The sequence below is a fragment of the Chelonia mydas genome, chromosome 6 (assembly GCF_015237465.2).
Source record: "Chelonia mydas isolate rCheMyd1 chromosome 6, rCheMyd1.pri.v2, whole genome shotgun sequence".
Classification (NCBI taxonomy): Eukaryota; Metazoa; Chordata; order Testudines; family Cheloniidae; genus Chelonia; species Chelonia mydas.
The window spans coordinates 39,291,884-39,314,696 of NC_051246.2; the positions used below are offsets into that span (position 1 = coordinate 39,291,884).

The 22,813-nt window shown below is 39.4% G+C and overlaps 1 protein-coding gene across 4 annotated transcripts in view; it reads left to right on the forward strand.

Annotated features, from left to right (window-relative positions):
* Window positions 1-18,139, forward strand: part of MICAL2 (microtubule associated monooxygenase, calponin and LIM domain containing 2) — a 181,842-nt gene extending 163,703 nt beyond the window's left edge. For all 4 annotated transcript variants that reach the window (XM_043550236.1, XM_037899826.2, XM_037899828.2 and 1 more), the window contains 5 exons: window positions 3,504-3,596; window positions 6,028-6,121; window positions 14,259-14,358; window positions 17,133-17,206; window positions 17,301-18,139. In XM_043550236.1, the coding sequence (XP_043406171.1) occupies window positions 3,504-3,596; window positions 6,028-6,121; window positions 14,259-14,358; window positions 17,133-17,206; window positions 17,301-17,485 (546 nt within the window). In that variant the 3' untranslated portion in view covers window positions 17,486-18,139. The remainder of the gene's footprint in view (window positions 1-3,503; window positions 3,597-6,027; window positions 6,122-14,258; window positions 14,359-17,132; window positions 17,207-17,300) is intronic.
* The last annotated feature ends 4,674 nt before the right edge of the window (window positions 18,140-22,813 follow it).

The window sequence follows — 22,813 nt, forward strand, 5'->3', positions numbered from 1 at the left end:
CTGGGGTCTGTCGGCATTACAGTAGCACAACTCAGAAGGATGAACTGAGGTTAAATCAGGCTTGGAATGACCAAAACCTGAAGGGCCCAAAATCCAATAACCTATTTCCACAGGAATCACATTTTGAAATGCAAGGGTATGATGCTTTTCAGGCTTACCTGAGGTGTCTAGGGTGTATCCCAACCACTAGCCCACAGCAGAAGGGAGCCCTTTCTCTGCCAACCAGGGGAACGCTCCCCAACAACTAGCTGCTGACAACATCAGCACCCTGCTCCAGGCTCCACAAGACCTGCATTTTCTTTCTGCAGGCTAGCAGTTTACACACCTCACTTTGTTACACTGGAGTGCCCAGTCCCCTATCTTCTGGACACCCACGATGTACTCCTATATCTGCTGCGTCTGTGGAAGCAGTGTAGCCCAATTCACTGGTTTCACCTCAATCTGACACTCTCCTTAGCACAAGGCACTTAGACTTGTCTATAGTGAAATCAAATTGAAGTTTATTTAGCAGAGCATGAGATACGAATTCAAAAACCAGCAAGTATAACAGTTTGGAGAGATAAGGTTACATATAAAAGAAAATCCTAAAACGCAATCTATAGCCTATACAGTACTTATTAAAACGTTACTTTCCTATCTAATAAGGTATTTCTCACCCAATGGTTAGTCCTTGCAGCACTTGCCAAGTTCAGAAAACTGGGATCCTTTCATGAAAGCCACCAACAGGCAGAGTTTCTCCTCTGTAATGGATAACAACTTGTTGCCATTTCTTCTGCTGTTATGCAGTTACAGGCTATTGTCTCTTAGCCCAGGGGGCCCTCTCTTCAGACAGCTCTCCTAGGGTTCCTTCGGCTCAAGTCTTCACCTGATCCAGGCAGTAGACCAAGTGTTGTCTCCATGGATGCCCATTGTTCTCAGTATTGATTGAGTTAGCAATGAGACCCTGCCTCACCTCAGATGACAAGTTTCACTTCAACAGTTTTGCAACTTAATATGCTACATTTTGCATATCGCTTAAACCATTTCCCATGCAAACATCTCACAGTAACCATGACAATCAACTAATTCTTAGCTTTTGGCAGAAACCACCCACGACCCCCTTCAGTGAAATATTGAGAAGGTGGTCAAACACAGAGGTAATATACCTCCCCGTGTGTGTCTGTGTCTAAAAGGGCAAAGCGAAAAGAAAAGGAGTACTTGTGGCACCTTAGAGACTAACCAATTTATTTGAGCATGAGCTTTCGTGAGCTACAGCTCACTTCATCGGATGCAACATCACGAAAGCTCATGCTCAAATAAATTGGTTAGTCTCTAAGGTGCCACAAGTACTCCTTTTCTTTTTGTGAATACAGACTAACACGGCTGTTACTCTGAAACCTAAAAGGGCAAAGGTGCATTGAGGAAGCAAGGCAGCAAACCCACTAGTGTATTTTTCAAAGGCGCAGATTAATATTTTGAAGGACTCTCCAAACCAGTGCAACGAAGGGTAAGCTGGTCTGTTCCATTTGACCCCAAGCTTCCCAAACTCATCAAAAGATGTGCAGGAAATATCAATTTAATCTTTGCAAAAACTTGGCTTAGAGGGAAGGGCTGGAGAAGTAGAAAGGGTGGCCCCTTTTTTCAGTTCTCAAGCTACATTTGTCTTTTAACTGCTGCTCCTCTCACTGCTCTTACCTACAATTCACCAACAAACATGTCTCAGAGAGTTTAGGAGACGTTTCCAGGGAGGCAGAGGCTCTCCCATATGTCCATCCACATGCACTGGCTCACCTATGTGCAATGGAGATGCAGCAAATGCTTCCCCCTCACTTTGATGTTTGAGGCTACCAGCAATATTATGTAATTCTTTTTATTTTTTTTATCTTTTTATTTTTTTACCAATTATTAGCTATCACAGTGTTTCAAAGTTTTCCTGGATATTCTGTGCTGAAGACATCAGTTGTTTGTAAAAGAAAAATGAGTAAGTGTTAGTTGGGACACAGATCTTGTTAAACTCAAACACTAGAAGCTTCAAAGAATAAAGCTCTTTAAAAAAAAAACAAAAGCAAAAAACACAGTGTGAAGAGAGAGAACCAGAAAAAGAAACTGAAATAGAAAAAAATAATAATGGTGGATTAAATGAAATACAGAAAACATATAGGTGAAAAAGAACAAAGAAAACAAATACAGGCATGAACTGAACAGGGATGAGTTTCATGAATTCAAACAGCTGGAAGGCACAAATGGACATATGGTAATGAGCAAAAACTAGCACTAACAAAATGTCAGGTGGAATATGATGTAAATGACAAACTATAACACAAATCAGTGGCAGTGACTCAGGCCTGGCTTTGCTTGCCCTATTTTGAGTCACATCCACTATTAAATGTATCAGTTCATCTCAGTTGGCTCCCAGTGCAAGTTCACATACCAGTTTTGCCTGGTATCTTACAGGTATCTTACATTCTGCATTGGCAAAACTGAAGAGAAACTGAAATGTAGCATTCTGAGAGAACTGGCTTCTAGACTTCTATTTTCTTGTTTATTATTCTCTTATTTCCTGTCTTTTTTTCCTTGAGTGGGAAATCATGACTAGTCTTGAAACATTTTCAGATAGTATAAGTGAGGAACAAGATTAAACAGTGCATGCCACTCCCTATATGAACCCTTTAACAATTGCTTTGTTGTACTTCTTGGAGCGCATTGCAGTGGTCAGTGATTTGTGCCCATAAAAATGTTTCCATTGCAACATACCTTGTAACTTGAAAAATGAAGGGTGTTGGTTATCACCAGGAAGAGAGGGGACAAAAAAGAAAAGAAAAGGATGTTCTTTAATGGCAATAATAAAGCTGTTTTTGGAGAAGACAAACATTATCTGGTTTCAGATGCTAACGTGATTGTTATACTGCTTCAGACTACATCAATCTTATTACATTACAAGCTGCCCAAATTGAACTGCTGTTGTAGAATATGACTGACTTCAGAATTGCATCAGAGTTGATTAATAAACAGAGGGCCAGATCCTCTTCTGGTGTAAATTGGCATAGCTTCATGGACTTCAGTGGAGCCACATCAGCTAGGGATCAAGTCCAGTCACTTTTGGAAGGCGTATTTTTACATATAATATAAAATTTTAACAAACAAAGAAGTGATTATTTACACAAAGAAACTGAGTATTTAGTGACTGTCGGATACAGTAAAAAATAGGTCATGTTTTTCATAGGAAGCTGGTACTTTCTGTTCTCTGGTAACCATGATGTTCACAGAAGCTATTGTGAGATGTGTGGTCAGAGGTGTGTAGTTGTGTAGCTCTATGGATTCAATTTTCCCTTCATTGACAAATAGCGAATGCTTAGCTAGGGATGCAGTGAGGGTCTTACTGATAATGTCTTAATGGCTGAGAATAAACCTAGCTGAGTGAATCAAAAACTACTTAACATTTGCAGCAGGCAAAAGTCTATGAAAATCTAAGATGACTAAGTACAGGGTATTGATTACCTTCTTTTCTCCCCTTACTCTTATAGGCAAAAAGGACCTTTAGAAGAAGGAGAAAACTAGAAAAGGAAACAAAGCAACTGGTTAAACAAGAGGAGCTGAAAAGACTCCATAAAGCCCAGGTGACAAAATAAAACTGAGGTCGTGTCACACTTAAGGGTATTTTGTGGGTGGGGGAGAAAAGAGGGTGATGGGGGTGTAGTGTGTGGATATTTGTCCCTTTAAATAATTTGCAAGCCCTCTAGTGATGCTTACTGTGTTTTATGTTGCAGAAGTGCTCGGAAAGCAGTCAGAGCAGCAGGATGTATGCAGCTAGCTTTGCATGTTTATCTATAGTTAGTAAAGATGATTTATTTGAAACCCAACTGTGCCCATGTAGCTTCTTCATACTATTTTTATCGTCATATAAAAAGCAAAAGATGGAACAATTGGTGACGGGGATGAGCACCTAACTCAGGAATACAGTGGAATAGAAAGTGACTGCAAAGACCAGTGAAATTTAAACAAATAGGGCCTGCAAGTGAACTGCTAATTTAGAAAGGGTAAAAAGGGATACTACCCTATTACTACACACCAGAGAGGATTAGGAAAAACAAATGATTTTTTTTCCCCGTGCCTCAGTTCCCCCACCTGTACAATGGGAATAATAGTTATTCCTTTGTTAATTGTGCAATAAGATAAGATGGCCCTTTTTAAAGGCTCTTTTCTCCAGACAAAGCAGAAGGAACTCTAGATTCTGCCCATGGTGACTCATACAGTTGTGCACTTGAACCCTCCTATTGCAAGTATCTGTCATGCAATGTTTTGTGAGCACACTTCTCAATGAGCTGATCTCAAATGGTGTCTGATTCTAATGTGCCAAAATCACAGGTCATAGTTAACTCCCTTCACACCTATACACATGAGTTGCATTCTCTGTCTGAATTTGCATTGTTCAGGTACTACAGGCTAGATTTTCAAAAGTGCTCAGCTCCCATTTTGGCTCCTAAATGAAGTTCTCAATGGGATCTGCTGGGTGCTGAATTCTCTTTGCAAAATCTGGCCTTACAAATTTATGTGGAGCATTGAAGGCCACTTTTGCCTGTTCAGACATACCTTTCTTTGAGGCAGGGACTGTCTCTCACTATGTGTTCGTACAGCCCCAGTTTCAATTGGGGCTCTAGGTGTTACTGTCATACAAAGAGTAAATATGTATATATGTATATATAATTAGTGTGTGCATATATATATATATTAAATATTGTATTAATATAAACATATATACACTATATAATGAGAAGTGAAATTGAAATCTCTGGAATTTTTGAATGGGTCTCCTCTGCTGATTTATTGTACTTTAAATGAATAGATATTTTACGCTTGAACCTATTGCATTTTCCTCTACATTTTCTTGATATTTTAGAAAATATTTGACTAATCATTACTGAGAAATCAATGACAAAATAGAAGCAACTACAAAAGAAAAAAATCGACATGTGCTTAGTGTATTTTTTTTGTAAAACTGAAATAGCAAAAATGAAACAAGTAAACAAAATTCCTGGTGGGGGGGAACACATTTGTAAGTGTCTTCCCTTATTTTATGGCGATATGGTAATAAACATTTTCAGAAAGTGCCCAGTGATTTTGGGCGCCCAGCTTTGGACACCTTCACAGGGCCTGAATTTAAGGAAATACTAGGCACCTACCCTTTCAAAAATGTGGCCCTTTAAAGGTGTCACAGATCGGGCACCCAAAATCAATGGATGCTTTTGAAAATACTTGGCCTATGACATAGACATGTTTAGAGAGAATGGTCAGCTCAGTTCATCTCAGGGTTACCTGTTCAGTGCCAATTAATCGGAATTATGGAGCTATATACCCTTTTCTTTTCCATATCAGAAGGTTATATGAGAAGAAAAAATAGCTGAACTATCCCACTCAATTCAGAATAGTAGACAAAACCTTGAAGCTATTTTAGGTACCAATATGGCTCCCATTACCATAGTGTCTGAGTGCCTCATAATCTTTAATATATTTACCTTCACAGCAGCCCTGGGAAGTAGGGAGCTGCTGTTATCCCCATTTAACAGATGGGGAACTGAGGCACAGCAAGACAAAGGGCCAGATTTTTAAAGGCATTTAAGCACTTAAAAAGAAAAGGAGTACTTGTGGCACCTTAGAGACTAACTTCACTCCGATGAAGTGAGCTGTAGCTCACGAAAGCTTATGCTCAAATAAATTGGTTAGTCTCTAAGATGCCACAAGCACTCCTTTTCTTTTTGCAAATACAGACTAACACGGCTGTTACTCTGAAACCTAAGCACTTAAAGATGCAGATAGACGCCTAGCGGGATTTTTCAAAAGTGCTTTCAAAAATCCCACGAGGCGCCTAAATATTGATGGCAAATCGGGCCCTCAGTGACTTACCCAAGATGACACTGGAAAACTTTAACAGTAAAGGGGCCTGAACGTGGGTTTCCCAAGTCCCAGGCTAGTGCCCAAACCACTGGACCATCCTTCCTCTCTGTATTTTAAAGCTGTATTTTTATCTTTGTAATCGTTATTATTCTGCAGGCTATACAGCGCCAACTGGAAGAAGTGGAGGAAAGACAGAGGGCCCTCGAGATAAATGGTGTTAAACTGGAGAGGGAACTGCGAGGAGAATCAGGTAAATGGGGCAAGAAATTTGTGATTATTTGGTGCCTCTTTAAAAGCAGAGCAAGTTTTACAACTGTTTTAAAAGTATAGGTGGTTGGAAAATTTTCCCTGAAACAATAAATGAGAAAAAAATCACCTATTTTTTTTCCATTTGCCAAGCAGCTTTAGATGTTATCAGTTGTGAATTTGTAGCTATTGGAACTTGAAGCTGAATCTACTTCCCTCACCTTGTTTAAAATCCTGAGCCTGATTTCATCTACACTACAGAATCAGTGATGTTTCTAGGTGCAGTAACTCAGTTACCAAGCCAGTAGCCTATGCTTAGTAACAAGGTCCTTAACAGCTTCTCTCTGAGTATCAATAATATGATAGCAGTCAGTGACTGAACCATGGAAAGAACTCAAACAAGCTATGTAAAAGGGCAATGCACAGTGAGACAGACCTGAACTATGAAATGCTGTTTTCTTATGGGCAGGAGATAATAGGGATTTTTCCCTGCTCCAGTGAAAGGTTAAGTTTTAGTTAGTCCTGACCCAGCAGTGGAGGGGAGTTAGAGGATATAAGGTCTCCCCTACATGTCTACATAAGGACTATTCACATTACAGTTCATGCACAGAAGGGTGAGGCGCAGATTCATAGATTTTTAAGACCAGAGGGAACATTAGATCATTTAGTTTGATTTCCCTGACCATGCCTAACGTGATGTCTTTCCCTTCTGCCACATGAACTATTGGACAGGGAGGAGGAGGGGAAAGTGGACAGTGTAAGGGAGGAGTGGAGAGTTAGTAGAGCCATAATGCTGCCCTCCCCAGCGTGACAGCCTGCAGAACTGGCCAGATGCAAGGGAGGAAGCAAGCTACACCTCAGAAAAGGGTGACACGACTTCCCCACAGAGCAAGGAGAACAAGAGGGACTGTGCCTCTCTGAGACACTCCTCCTGTGGTCAACACAGTTTGACTCCACCCTTTTCTAAGGGATGAAATTTCAAGACCCAATTTTACCTTAAGGGGTTTTTTTTCCTTGTTAAATAAAATATGAACGTAAATGGCTGTCCAATGCAATCTACCTTCTGAGGAGGTTTGAAAGCTATTTTAGATTTAAAAGATTGTCTGAAAGCTGGCAGTCATATTGCAGATCTGCTTTTTATATTCTTCCTGGTTACAAGCCAACTCTCCTAAATCACTAGTGTGATTTTGTGCCAGGGAGTTAGATGTTTTTTGATGCAACCTCCAACACTTGGAAAATGTTGTTTTTATGCTTAGCTGCATAGTATGGTAAAGTCTCCATGTACTTTTTTTAGTACTGTTTATAGCATCCATCATTGTAGTACACACACACTGAAGTAAAGAATTGGCTCCAGTAGATGTTTGCCCTAGTAAAAGGTGTAAGTTCTTCAGTGTTTACCCCACTGGTTTATAAAACAAATACCATATAACTGAGCGAACTAATCTATTTCAAATGTTTTTAAAAAGCTAACATCAATTATCTGTTAAGTTAAAAAATAAAGATTTCTAAGATGGCACCCATCTTACTGTCTTTTTGAAAGGAGAATCCCCAAAGGGTTGTTAGTGTTAGGCCTGGTCTAGACTTAAAAAGTAGATCATCTTAGCCATGTCATGCAGGGTTGTGAAAATTTTTGCCCCCGTGCGGCCTAGTTGGGCAGACCTACCCCTCCCCTCCACTCCCGTGTAGATGTGGCTAAGTTGATGGAAGAATTCTTCCTTCAACTTTGCTACCTCCTCTCGGAGAGGTGGATTAGCTACATCAAGGGGGAAAAAACCCTCCTGCCAATGTATGAAGTGTCTACGCTATGGCGCTAGAGAGGCACTGCTACAGTGCCGTTGCTGTGCCACTGTAACGGCTGTAGTGTAGACATACCCTTAGTTATAGAACAAAAAAAGTTGTGCTCTTCTCTAGGTCTCTGAAAATATGAAAGATCAAAACCCTTCTAACTATTGGGAAATAGGGATATATGCAGAATACCAGAATGGATGGCCCAGAGCCACCCCTTGTTCCCATTATTTTGACAATCACATTTTCTAAAGAAAGCTCATCTGCTAAGAGATTGATGCTCCTCATTCCCTTTTCATCCTTAGTAATTTAATTCCTTTCATTAAGATTAGAGTGCTATTTTTTTCTCCCTGTTGATTGTTTTCATGTGGGTGGCCAGCTATAGATGCAGGCAGATAGGAAAAGGGGTGAGGACTGTTCTGTTTGAATACCTCATATTGTGTAAAATTTCAAGCTGAAATTCTCCAAACTAGACATCAAAATGTTAATGCTTTGTTGCTTGTAATAACGTTTATGTAATAGTGCAGGATTTAGTCAGATAATATTCCATTCATCCTTTTAAAAATGTGCATTATTGTTTAATGAATGACCAGTGCTTATTAGGTTAAGTTGTATTTAAGTAGGCCTGTGCTTATGTAGCTCAAGTGATTTAATAGGTATTATTAAGGTAATTAGAAAATGATCACAGTTAAGCAATAATATTGAGCTGCAAAGGTTGTGAATAACCGAATTTAGAGACAGGCCTGCAAACACTAGTCTTCAGTGACATTTATGCAACTCTCCTCTAATAATTATGTGAGCATGGAATGAAAGGCTCTTTTGTTAGTGGGAGTTATTCATTAGCTACTGAACTGAATTAGAAGAGAACATGCGTGGGTGTGAAACAAACTGCCATGAAGACTGATGAACAAAATGAGGCTTTGATGATCTCGTAATTGTAGTGACAACAATTCATGCATTTAAAGAAAAATTAGAAATAATCAATCCTATGAATAATTTTTTGTGGTTTTCCCCCTTCATTTACTTTATTCTGTGCTAAATACCAAATAATAAATCATTAATGTACTGCTGCTTTGTTTTCTAGTGACATTTGTGTGGGTTTATAGGGATCTTTTGCCTACAACAAAATGCAGTAATATAGGTTTTGAACCACATTTTCAATTGAAATTTGTATAACTCAAAAGTTAATTAAACAAGCTGTGAAGATTACTAGTAAAGAAAAAAAATCCGTGCTGAGGAAGCACGATTAGTCTCCCCATATTTCAGTATATCAGTGAATAGCTTTCTGTAGGCTTATGCTTTTATAGATAGTGTACTCAGGGTTTGTTTGCACTGCCTTTTGGAAAAGGGAAGTATTTAAAACTGTAAACAGAGTCAGAAATATTAGACCCTTTGAAAGTGTGTGTGGACAGGAATGTGAGTTTTATACCTTTTTCCAAAAAGAACAAGTGGAAGAAGTTGAAGGAAGAGCCTGCTTATTCTCCAACCTTTTATCTGCAGAAAGATGCTAAGGTGGCAGGAAATTGAAAGTTTCAGAGCCATGTTTAGTAAATGCTGTTTTTAAATAGGCCATCTTAAAGTTGTTACTGTAATAAAAAGAAAAGGACATCTTAATTTCTAATGGAGCCTCAAATGAAAGGGATTTGGATAAATAAAAAGCCACCTTTTTGCAAAAACATGTCTCAATAAACAAACACAGGAACTGGCATCCAGTTGACCCGAACAACTTCCCTATCTCATTTGGGTGTTGTGGAGATTACTTAGTTTGTTGTATTGTACTTGGAAGATATAAATCATGTAAGTTAAGTAACTATTGGCGTTATTAATGATAAATCAATAGAGAAGTTCAGTGAGTAAATGCAATGCAGCCTTCAGGATACTAGAGGGCACTCTGTAGGACAGAGAAAGAAAAAACAAAAAGCTACTGTTGTTACAGCTCCAGTAGGTGTTTTTGTTAGAATAAGAGGCATTTTGGCAAACCACATTGCTGTTTGCTTACTTCAGTTGAAATACAACTCAAATCTTTTATTAGAGGGAGAAACTGATATTTTATTCTATAAGCATGGAAATATTTAAAAAGCAATATTTTTCCAAAATAAGAATATAGCAAAAATTGGGAAGGAGATGGAGGAAGGACAGAGTGTTTGCACAAGTTCAGTACATATGCACATCCATGAAAATAGATTCTCTTGTTAGCAATAAAATAAATGCTCTATTAAAATTTCATTTATAAGAACTGTATGGGGGTAAGTGTGTTGTCTGGTTTAAATTCTGGCTGCCTTTCTGCTTTTAGTGTGTGTGTGTGTACCACACACACACAAATCCTGCTACATACAGGCATTTAAACTAGACATGTCCCCATTAGAGCTGGTTGGAAAAATTCTAACAAAATGTTTTTTGTCTGAATGTACTGATTCATCAAAATCTGTTGACTTTGACAAAGTTCTGATGGAATCCAGGAATGGCTGAACTGGAATTCTGCCTCGTTTTGTGCCAGCTTACCTGCTCAGCATCTCCGTTTCCTGCCTGTCAGACTGTCTCAGAGTCGGGAACCCCAAGGGCTGTCAGAGTCCATGACACCAGGGCAGGCCACCAGGCAGACTGCCCCAGAACCAGGACTCCATTCCCTTTTGTGGAGAATTTTGAATTATTTGGTTCCATTCCAAACTAGAATGAATCCATATTTCAAAATATCAAAATCCTCCAGGAAACTGAATTACCTTTCTCCACACAGCCCTAGACCTCATATACCTTTACCTTGCTATTCCAGTTAGACAGCTTTGGCTTTTGGGAATGATAATGCCGAACCAAGATGACAAATTTCTATAAGTACACAAATTTAGCTTCATCATATTTTCAAATTGAAAAAGCAGGAGACAATGCCATTATCTCTTGTGCTGCTGCTCCTGGCCCATTAGGTGTGCTACCTCTGTCTTTCTCCTTCTAAATTGTCTATACTTATTCCTTTTCTCAGGTTGTTCTCTACTTCTTGCCTCAATTTCTAACCCAGTGTAATGACACCCCTCGACAGGTCGCCTGTGTGAGGTCTGACCCAGGGACCTCTAAAAACATGTATCCCTAATTACTTGAACTAAAGGCCCAAGTCCATTAGTTAGGGGCAGTAGCAGTCCAGTCACTAGAAGGGGACGAAAAGCCACCCCATGTTAGCATGTGTTTATATTAGCAAACAAAGAGGTAGTGGCCTAACCTAAAAGATTTTTTGGAAGTCATAGCTGCATTCCTTTACGGCTGACTCTCTCTCTCTCTCTCTTTCTGACCCCGCCCCCCCGCCACACACACTTTTTCTGTCCCATACTCCTTTTCAGTTCTATTCTTTTCGTACTGCCCTCCCAGGGAAGCAGCAGATTGAAGAGCCAACTACCATTCTCTGGGCTGGGAGCTGCTGAACTCGTGGACAGCTCATGTCTTTGCGCCTCTGAGCAGTTCAGCATGATGTGAGTGGTTACATCTTGCTCCCGGGTGAAGAGCTGAGAGAGCGAGCTGAAATGCATAGTGTACTGCAGGAGAGGAGGAGTTGCTGCCTCATGACTGATGAAGGCACTGCTCTGGAGGATTTCAACACCGTGATACCACTGTGTTGACAGTAGCCAGAGTGATCAGATGTCCTGGGAGTCTATTGAAATGCTGACAGAATCCTGACGTTGGTGGAACTGGCTGGACATTGGAATTGTCCCTCAAAGTTGGGACAATCCTGAAGTAAATTAAGACATCTATATCCTACCTATTATTATTATTATTATTATTATTATTATGTTTCACTGTACAAGCTGAGAGGGAAGTGCACTGCAGTATGGACGTGACTGACGTCATGGAGACACATTTCCAGCTTCCTCGGTACTACTGTAGTTAGTAACAGTGGGAGCCATATTACAGAGTATTTAACTGTCCCTAAATATTTAAAATCTAAAAGCAGCTTCCTCCCCACCTCCCCCCAAAAGTCATCTTAGGATGGATAACTCTTTATGGGGTTCTTTTGTTTAGCAAAGAAGAAACTGGAAAATTGGGCTGAAGAGCAAGCTAGAAAGGGGAAAAGAGATATGTATAGATTAAGGGGGCTCAGATCTTTTGAAAGCCTCTTGGGCCTAGAGTTTTTTTTGGCAGGTCTTGCTGGGAAATTGTTGGTAAAATACCAAAGAATCAGGTTAAGGGATGAGTTTGTTAACTTTGTAGCCAGATTTTCAAGGGTACAAACAACCTGCACCAAGGGGTAGCTGGGTAGGGTACACAAGCATCCATTTTAGATTCATACATGTAGGGGGCTTCCCCAGTGCAGTGCACCCTCTTTTGAAAAGTTAGCCATATGTATTAATGACCTGTGGGATCCTACTGATGTGAGGAGTACCTACTTCTAACAGAACATTGAAAGGCTAGATGATTATGAGTAGAGTAGTTATCAGTGGTTCGGTGTCAAACTGGCAGGACGTATCTAGTTGGCTCCTACAAGGGTCTGTCCTTAGGCCGGTACTGTTCATTATTTTCATTAATTACTTGGATAATGGAGTGGAAAGGGTGCTTGAAAAATTTGCAGATGACACCAAGTTGGGAGGGGTTGCAAACACTTTGGAGGACAGGATTAGAATTCAAAATTATCTTGATAAAATGGAGAATTTGTCTGAAATCAACCAGATTCAATTTAATAAGGACAAGTGCAAACTACTACACTTAGGAAGAAAATATCGTATGCACAACTACAAAATGGAAAATAACTGTCTAGGCAGTCGTACTGCTGAAAAAGATCCGGGGGTTGTCGTGGATCACAAATTGAATACAAGTCACCAGTATGATGCAGTGGAGAAAAAAGCTAATATCATTCTGGAGTATGTTAACAAGTGTGTTCGATGGAAAACATAGGAGGTAATTGTCCCACTCTACTCAGGACTGGTGAGGCTTCCACTGAGGTACTGTGTCCAGATCTGGGCGCCACACTTTAAGAAAGATATGGACAAATTGGAGTCCAGAGATGAGCAACAGAAATTATATACAATTTAGAAAATCTGACCTATGAGGAAAGGTTAAAAAAGCTGGGCATGTTGAATCTTGAGAAAAGACAACTGGGGTTGTGGGACGGGGATCTGAAAACAGCTTCAACTGTATTTAAGGCTGCAATAAAGAGGACCATGATCAATTGTTCTCCAAATCCACTGAAGGTAGGACAAGGAGTAATTAGTTTAATCTGCAGCAAGGGAGATGTAGATTAGATATTAGGAAAAACTTTTTTAACTATAAGGATAGTTAAGCACTGGAATAGGTGTCCAAAGGGGTTGTGGAATACCTGCCATTGGAGGTTTTTAAGAACAGGTTAGACAAACACCTGTCAGGAATGGTCTCAATATACTTGGTCCTAACTCAGCACTGGGGGCTGGACTAGATGACCTCTCAAGTCCCTTTCAGCCCTATGTTTCTATGATGATGGGCTATTTCAGGTCTTAAAACAAAGGTCCACCAATATACTCTGAACGACAGCTTGAAAAGGCCAGTTTTCCATTGCCATCTCTTCTTGTGGGGCAATATTGGCACTCAGTGAAGGAATGTTTTCATTTTTGGGAATCTATTGTTTATAGAATAGTTGTATCCACTAGTTGTTTATAGTCTTACACCCAGATTGTGAGTTCTTTGGGGACAGGGGCCATCTCTTTGTGATATGACTATACAGCACCAAGCACAATGGCATCCTGGACTGGAGACACTACTACAATACAAATAATATTAACAATAATAATGGACTGTCTATAGTGCAGCTTTTCTAATCAGTCAAAACATTTATTTCACAGATGCAGATTTAAAGACAAAGGTCAGATGGGAAATGAGCTGGGGGCCCTTTTGGTAGGGACTTTGATTAAGAGTGAGGGGCCCACCAGGAGGAGGGACCAGTTGACATATGCCAGCCTTGCCCACCCTTAAGTTTCTGATGGAGGTATCCACCTAAAATAGATAAATCAGGTGCTGGAACTTAGTGTTAACATTAAAAAAATGAATTATTTATGCCAGAATAAGGAGCAACTAATACCGACCATTTCAAAAAGGAGTAGACAAATATTTGAAAAAAACAAAACACCTGCTAATTTTCAAGATGGAAGCGGGATTCTTTTCTTGTATTTATTCCAGCCTAAAATTCAGTATATCCTTAACTGTAGTAAACTATTCACCAAAATATAAACAGGTGTGTTATATATCTGGTACCCTGGAGAACTACTGACATAAATATCACATCACAAAGGTTCTATATAGTACACATCTAGCCTTACAAACAAGGATCATTTAAAGTGGCTTCAAAGCAGTTTGACCATGGCGAGGGAAATCCAATATAACACATTTATTTTTTATATCTCAATCAGATTCAGGCACACAGGATGAAACTCAGCTGTTACATGAATGGTTTGAGCTGGTCCTGGAGAAGAATAAATTAGTGTGTTATGAGTCTGAGCTCTTGACCATGTAAGTAAGAACACACAGTTTGCCATCAGTAGTAAAGATGTGGGGGGTGGGGAAGTGGACTCATTTTAGGTCCCAGGCACAGGATTTTCCTCTTGATACATGTTGCTCTCATTATTGAGCTAAATTGCCACTTTGTGTCTTGCATAGCATATCGCCATTAGCACACAGAGAGAGTCCACGCTTCTCCTGCTTACTCTACTGTTTCCTGGAGTTGGAAGTGTGTTAGAATAAATACACCCAAAGCTACATTCTATTCCAAACTCAGATATGCACTTGAACTCCCCAGTGGTACAGTGGTTTTGATCCTATAGGTCTATTACATAGCGCTATTATTTGTGGATGCTCTGTTCTCATGTAATGAGGGCCTAATGACCTCCCAGGCATTTAATCCACTGGAAAACAAATTGGTCAAGGAACCAAATGGGTAGGGAGTGGAGAGATATTTCTAACCTACAGTATATCAGCTTTTCCTGGGCAACACGAGGAAATGAGAGGAAAGATTAAACTCATTTGGGAAAGATTTAGGAGTAGAGCTGGGCGAAATGTTTTGGATGAATAGTTTACTCATCAAAAAACACAGTTTCAGGTCAAACAAAACTACTTCTGAATTTTGGCAAAATCTGGTAAATAGTTTCCATTAGGGAAAAAAAATTCTGAAAAAGCTGAACCATTTCCATTTTGGGTTGACCTGAAATTAATTTTTTTTCCAGATATTTTGGTTTGGCCACCAAACTAAAAATTCAGTTATTTATTCTGCTCTATTTAGGAGTCGAATACAGAGGCAAAGTGAGTGGTGTCAAAATCTGGGGTGGGTTAAAACTGCGTATGAATCCATCAATACTTTGGTCATGTCCTAAAAATGTGCACCTTTGCTCACACAAATGTTTGTACCATATATGCCTGTCAAGTCAGAGTCAAGTGACTCCCAGCTGCTTCCTACCCCTACTGCTTGGGTTAGGTGGGTGGTGCACTGTAGGTCTAGATGGCATCTCTTAATCCCTGGGTTCTGCTCTGGGAGCAGGTCAATGGTTGGCATTTATCAGTTGCATATTGTGCAGCTGGTCACAAACACCAGGCCTGGTTCAATGAGAACAACGAAGACATTTCCAAACTCCTAAGTGACCAGCAGAAAGCATTTGTTTGAATGGCAGAACGATCTCACTTCCATCTCAAAGAAAGATAGATTTAAGTACTTACAGAGCAAGGCCCAGTTTGAAGTGAGGAGAATGGAGGATGAATGGTGGGAGAGGAAACCTGAATAAGTTCAGCATTACACAGATACAAACAATATAAAGATGTTCTTTGACTCTCTCAAAGCAGTCTATGGACCATCTAAATCTGGCACAGCTCTCTTGAAGTCGGCAGGTGGCACAACCCTCATCGAAGACAAGGAGGGAATCATGCAGAGATGGGCTGAACACTTCAATAGTCTACTCAATAGACCATCCGTATTGATCAGCGTGTCCTTGACCAATTACCCAAGAAATCCATCAGATGATCTCGACTTCCCTCCAACAGTTGAAGAGATCATGAATGCCATCAAACAATTGAACTCTGGCAAGGCTCTGGAAAGGATGGTATTCTAAAGTGTAGAAAGCAGCAGGTCCAAAGGCTCTCGAGATGTTTCACGATACCTTGAGTAGCATTTGGGAGGAAGATGAAATGCCACAAGACTTGAAAGATATTATTGTATCCCTGTTCAAAATCAAAGGCAGCAAATCTGACTGAAAACTACAGAAGCATTTCCTTCCTTTGAACAGCAAGGAAAATACTAGCTGACATCCTTCTGAACAGACTCATTGCAAACATATCTGAGGAGAATCTGCCAGAAGCCGTAATGTGGTTTCAGACCACGTCGTAGTACTATGGACATGATTTTTGTCATAAGGCAGGTCCAGGAAAAATGTTTCAAGCAGAACATGGACCTGTATGCAGTCTTCATTGACTTGACCGAAGCTTTTGATACAGTCAGCAGAGTGGGTCTATTGGCTATTCTACATAAACAGGTCTGCCCAAGAAGGTTCATACAAATCATCTGTCTATTCCATGATCACATGACAGTGCAGGTGCTCTTCAATGGTGACTCTTCCAACGTATTTGAAATCTCGAATGGAGAGAAGCAAAGCTGCATATTTGTCCCAGTGCTGTTCAACTTGTTCTTTGTTTGTGTCTCCAGCCATGCCACAAAGGACAGAAGAAAGAAGTATAAGCACTTCACAGATAACCTGAAGAGCAGTCTCCAAAGAACTTGATCAAATGGCTCAGAACAGGACTCATTGGTGGTCTCTGACAAGATCAGGATGTAACAGGTTTGAGCAGGATTGACGAAATCATCTCCAATCCGCAGTGAAAGGTGCTATGTAGCGGCATCATTCAACATGATAGATACAGTCTTCCCATGCTCAGTGCAGCTGACTCTGTGCATCAGGGTTTGGACTTCAGGGTATGGGTAGCCATAGATGAGGATTGCAACAATATCGTCATCAGTGATGGACTGCCAACATTGTTTAGCTGGCCACATACTACTGTGTTGGAGAAACCTCCAACCACTAGACCCTGATCTAAGAAGCAGAAACATAATAAAAGGATAGCAGTATTGACAATGAAATGAGCATAAAATAATTATAATCTTATTAAAAAGGCCAGATACATGGGAGCCAGTATATCAATCTTTTTAACAGGTCTGCTGAAGGTTGATTGTTACTTTCTGAATTCTAAAATCCTTAGGAAATCTATGTCAGCTGATTCTTTGCCATTCTTATTTTTGTATCTAGAGCCCAGGAACTAGAACTGGAGGATCACCAAAGAAGATTGGAGCAGAAACTGAGAGAGAAAATGGCCATTGATGGTAAATAAGCTGGGAAGTTAATTATATGTTTTGGTCTGCAGTAATAGTCCCAATTTACAATAGTGTTTTAACTGCTTGTTTTGCAATCTCCTAGATAGCCTAAAAAACGAACAAGAACTGAACGAGGAGCATGAAATTTTTACTGAGATGATGAAAGTGATTGAAGAAAGGGACAAACTTGTGTCTTCCATAGAAGAGCAGAGAGTGAAGGAAAAGGCAGAAGATCAGCACTTTGAAAGCTTTATATTATCTAAGGGTTATCAACTCAGCAGCACTTAGCCACATGAAAATGTATGGAACTTCAGCTATATTAACCAACATGGAGACAGTCCTTTGGCTGAAACTGAAGGAATCATATCATTTTAGCATCAAACACTTTTAAACAGGCTTTTTGCTTGCACAGCAGTGTCTCTTAGTTCCACACAGATAATTATAGGAAGAAACATTGCAATCTCATTGTCAACAAAAAGGGCTAGTCATCTTGTGAGATGGAAAAGAACTGAATTCACCTGTGTGATGGACAGTGTGTTAAAATTACACTGGAGCTGTCCATTGTTTTCCTTTTCTCTGTAATTTTATTTTAATTCTGAGAACAGAGTTCCTAGAGACATAACTACATGATCTGGTACTTTTGAAACAGCAACATTTTCCATTCATTTGTCTGAATCTGTGTGTATTTTTGTTTCTGTTTTGGCATGGTTGAGCCACAATGAACTGTATTCAAGTGTCAAATAAGCATTAGGTTAGTGTTTAAAATGTATTTCTAAAGGAGAAGGGGAAGAGTCTTTAGAATACTGAGTACACACATTGTAAATAACAAGTGTAAATGCAAGGTCAGGCAAATTTAATTATCAGGTGTATTTGCAAGCTTGAGTGCACTGTATGTATTGAATGAGGACTTAATACCATATTAAAACCTTACATTATGTAAAACTGTAACTTAATACCAAAGGGATTACTGTTCTTAACAAAATGTTGTAGAGTCAGAAGACCTTTTGTCTGTAGCTGACCAAAGTAATCACTGAAATATGCTTGAAGAACATTTTAAAAAATTGATTAAGAGGTACATGGTAGGTTTTGCAAGATGCATTCTTCGCAAAAGCATGTACTGTATCTCAGAGTTATCACTCGTTAGAGACTTGGCACAGAATAACAAAAACTGTGGCAAAATTATTTTCTGCATTTTTATGCTGAGAGTTGATAGAAAATCTCTGCTTGCATATCAACCACATTTAAACTGCTGCTAAGATGAATGCATAAATAAGACTGTCAGAGCTATATCTGTTGAACGCAATTTTTACTTTAAAAAACATAGAAAAGTGCCTTCTAGTTTTTCTCACGCGCACACACACGCACAGACTCAGCAGTTGTGCAAAAGATTTTCTAAGGCTATGTTTTCAATTTACTGTGAGCAGTCTTCTAAATCTGAGATGATTTTGTAATTTACAATTGATTGTTTCTCCCAGTTGTATGTAGGATAGTCTGAAAAGTCGGTATGAAAGACGTGGAGAAACTGGAGGACTGTTTTTGAATATTGTTTTACCTCATGTTCTGACTGGAAGGGTTTACTTTTCTCATTACTAAATGAAAGGTGCTTAAATGCTGTTTCTGCCTACAGTTCAGCAGAGGCAAAGGAAACACTTTTAAATGTAAGTGTAAAAGCTTTAGGCTAATAAAACCCCACTTCACACTGGATTTTGTTAAAAATAATTTATAATCTACCTTAGTTCTTCTGTTACAGTGAAATTTCGTATAATACATCTTTTTAAAAGATAAAATCCAGATTTTATCATCATCCATGGATTATCAATATACCTCTGTAGGGGTGAGATAAGAATACTATTGTTCTACAGTATTTATCTGTTTATATTTATTTGTATATGTATCTGTTTACAGGAAATACCAATATCTAATAATAATTTACATAGTTTGGTGAATTCTGTCTCTGCTTTGGATGGCAGCTATGAGATCTACAATAACACCACACTGGTAAAGCCATGCATAGTAGAACAGAGGATTATATCATTAAGGTATACAATAGGAACAAAATATAAAGTAAGACATAAACAATATCTGAAGATATTACACATAGGGATACATTTCTAACATGCTGCACAGGAATTTAGTTACATTACTTCCATTAGTCAGTGGGAGAGGAATAGCAGAATCCCTGCATACGTTCAGAATCTATCCTCTAGCATCTTTTTATCTGTTATATGCTTGTAACCCTGATCTTTGTGAGTCATCTTCTTAAATTGTCTCTCTTGTTTAAGATGGATTCATGGTATTTACTATTGAAGATGAACCACATATATAGCGAAGACCAAAATTAAATAAATCCCAGTTTTCAGTGCAGACTTATCTGTGTTTTGAATGCTGGGGGCGGCGGGGAATTAAGCACAGAAATAAACATTTTTAAAGTTAATTTTTCTCCTTTGAAATCCACTGGCACTTCCTGCTTTGCCAAAGATTTCCTAGATTTTTTTTTCCTTCTGGCATCACTGATACCAGAAGTTTTATGCAACCCAGTGAAGTCACAGAATGATGCATTCTGGGAAATCTGTAGCATACCAGGAGGTGCCCATAACTTCACAGGAATTTTAAAAAGTTATAGCATATTACTTAGCTCAGTGCCTTGCATAGACAAGGAATTCACCCCCAAAGTCCAGAATTACATCAATCTTCGGTTTTGTTTTGCAGTTCACCTTTACAATTAAAAGAGACCATTCATTTTAATTTGTGTTACTGCCACAGCGAAAAGGAGTGTGTAGAAAAGGGATGAGTGTAGAAATATATATATGTCTTGTTGTGATGAGGACGTTGCAATCCTCCTTTCACAAAGCATAACTTCCTCATCCAAAGTAGGATGCCTGAATTACAAGTAATCAGGTCAGTGCTAATTTATACACTGATCCTGGAACTTCAGTTTACAGCAGATGCCTGTTCTGCTGTTGGAAAGTACAACACACAGGTCTAGAAATGTACTAGGTGCTACACTTTCCTTTTAGCTCTGAACAACTAGGGTTTGAGGGTATTTGAGACAACAGGACTTGAGGGCACTTGGCACCTTACAGGGTAAGGCCATAAAAGGGATAGTCAGCATTTTTCTGTATGCTGACTTAGTTGTAATATGCATGGTGCACAAAATAGCTGGTCTCCTGTGATTAATTGTAATTCCTCAAATGTCAGAGGGAATGCTCCTGCCTGGTGCTATTCCCCCACTGAACCTGAGTACCTCACAAGATCAGCTCTAACATATTCCCTGGAGATGTTTTAGAAAAGAGTAACGAGTGAAGCGTATAAACAGTCTTCACAGAAGTGTAGGGGTTGGGAGGAAAGAGAATCCACATACACTGATCATAGGCCAACATGATATGTTTAGCTCGAACTCCAGAAATACATTTAAACACAAAGGTTCATGTTTAATTATGAATGTTCTTTGCCATCACTCTGCCTTTCCTGTAAATTGGCTTACTAGCTTATAAGGGATTTGTTGACTTTAAATCTTTGGCACTCTTATTGCTGAGTAAAATGTGATGTGGTGGACCATATGTCTATGTCTAAATTTACTATATGTGAGGAGGTTTGTATTTGAAAAATTAAAATGGTTTCACTCTTTAACGCCCCTGTGTCATTTCTGTAATAATCTCTCACCCTCCCCATGTTCTGGGTGAAATAAGTGTTTCGAAAAATCTTTCATGAGGAGAGGAAAGTATATCAGTATCTCACTCCATATACTGGTAATCACAGGTACGTTAAAAAAAAAAAACCACCGCAATTTAAATTCCCCTTAGCTTGCACTTACATGTTTTATTGTTAAAAAAGCACACCTGAGTTATATGGTGTTAAATTTTCCATCCTAGTGCATGCCCCAAATTCTGTGAACGTGAGACACAAACTATAACAACTCCCTTCAAGCTTGATAGAAAAGGATTCTCTCTCTTGATAAGGAATATGGGATGTCTGTGCTTTCTTTAAAAGTGTAGTGACCCAAATCTGTAGTTACTAATGATCTAACTCTGCCACCTGTTCATTTGATTGTATCTTCTTCTGCAAGTAGTTGTACTGACCGCAGTGGTACTAACGCATGGAATCTGAACCCTGAATGTAAGCAAGGTGGGGAGAGCTGGCTTAGGCAGCACCTCATCTTCTCTCCGCTCCACCTTCACTTCTTCAGTTCTGAACTGATGGATGGTCCCATTTCCTCAGATGACAGATGGACAGAAGCTGCCTCTAAAAGGTCAGGAGAGTTTTTGGCAGGTTTGAGCTCTCACTTTCCTTCTGCTGTGGTGCCATTTTCGTTCTCTCTGATCATGCCTCAGAGACAGACACTCAGAGCTGTGGTGTTCCTGATATTGTGACTCCTAAATTCTCAGATTTCCATAGAATTTATCCACCCTCTAGCTTTACTGAAAGTTGTGGGTCAAATTCTGTCCTCATTTATGCCCAGGCAATTGACTAACTTCAGTAAATGGCTGCCAAGCAAACTGAAGGCAGTGGGGTTGCATTGGTGTAAATGAAGGCAGGATTTGGCTCCACGTGGCTAAATGTTGCTCAGCTCCTTGAACCGTTAGAGGCGGTTATCTTCTCCCACCCCCTCACCTCCAAACACCTTGTGCTTCTCCAGCTTGGAAGCAAAGAGGAAGCTTGAAAATATGGCAGCCATTCAAGCTTGCTGCAATATGTGTGGGAGGAGGGAGGGGATGTATTCGGGCTTACTATGTATTTTTGTGATGGGGGATATTGAGACCTGCAGCATTGCTTGCTGTTAAATGAATAAACTCTAATTTTCTCCTGTTTTCTCTTGTCTAGGTTGGCATATCTAGTGATACTGCAGAGCTTGAAATGATATATATTGTTACAATATATACAGTCTGAATAGCTCTTTGGGTTTGCACTTCTTTTTTTATGAAACACAGGGCATATCATTGTGATTGCTTTGATGTAGCTGGCTGGGTGTCTCTGAGCAAAAGTGACAACAGTAGTTTATCACATTGCATAATGAGGCATCAGAATTTTTGTTCACTTATATCCAAAGTAGACTGCAAATGCATCCTATGCTGGACCCCAAACTGCTGATGGGAGGCAGGCTTTGGCAAAAGGCACTTCCAAAAAGCTGGATTAAGCTGCTTGTTCTATTAAAAAGGGACACCATTTTATACCTTAGTGAGCCTTCCCACTATTAAAAAGCTCTAGAACTGTGACCATTGCATTTTAGACTATGCCTGGAACTTGTTTGTATGGTAGTATATTTACACTGTTATAGAGTGACTACTATCCCTATCGCCTTCATGACAACCAAATCTCATATGGCTAGAATTTAGCAAATAACTTGTAATGACTAAATTATTCAGTGGAATTCACCACAACTTTAGTTTGCATATTGTGCATGAACAGATTTTGTGGTCTCCTCAAATGTATTAGTTATTCACAATTATTCACCCAATAATTCTTGCAAATAATTGTAAGTCCATAGCTGGTTGGGAGCAGTTGGTGGCAGGTATTCAATATTTGAAGGTCAGACATTTTTGATTGGAGACACAGATCATGTGCTATGTTTCCATCCACTGACAGGATGAGGGTGCCTCTTACAGTCAGGTTTCTAGT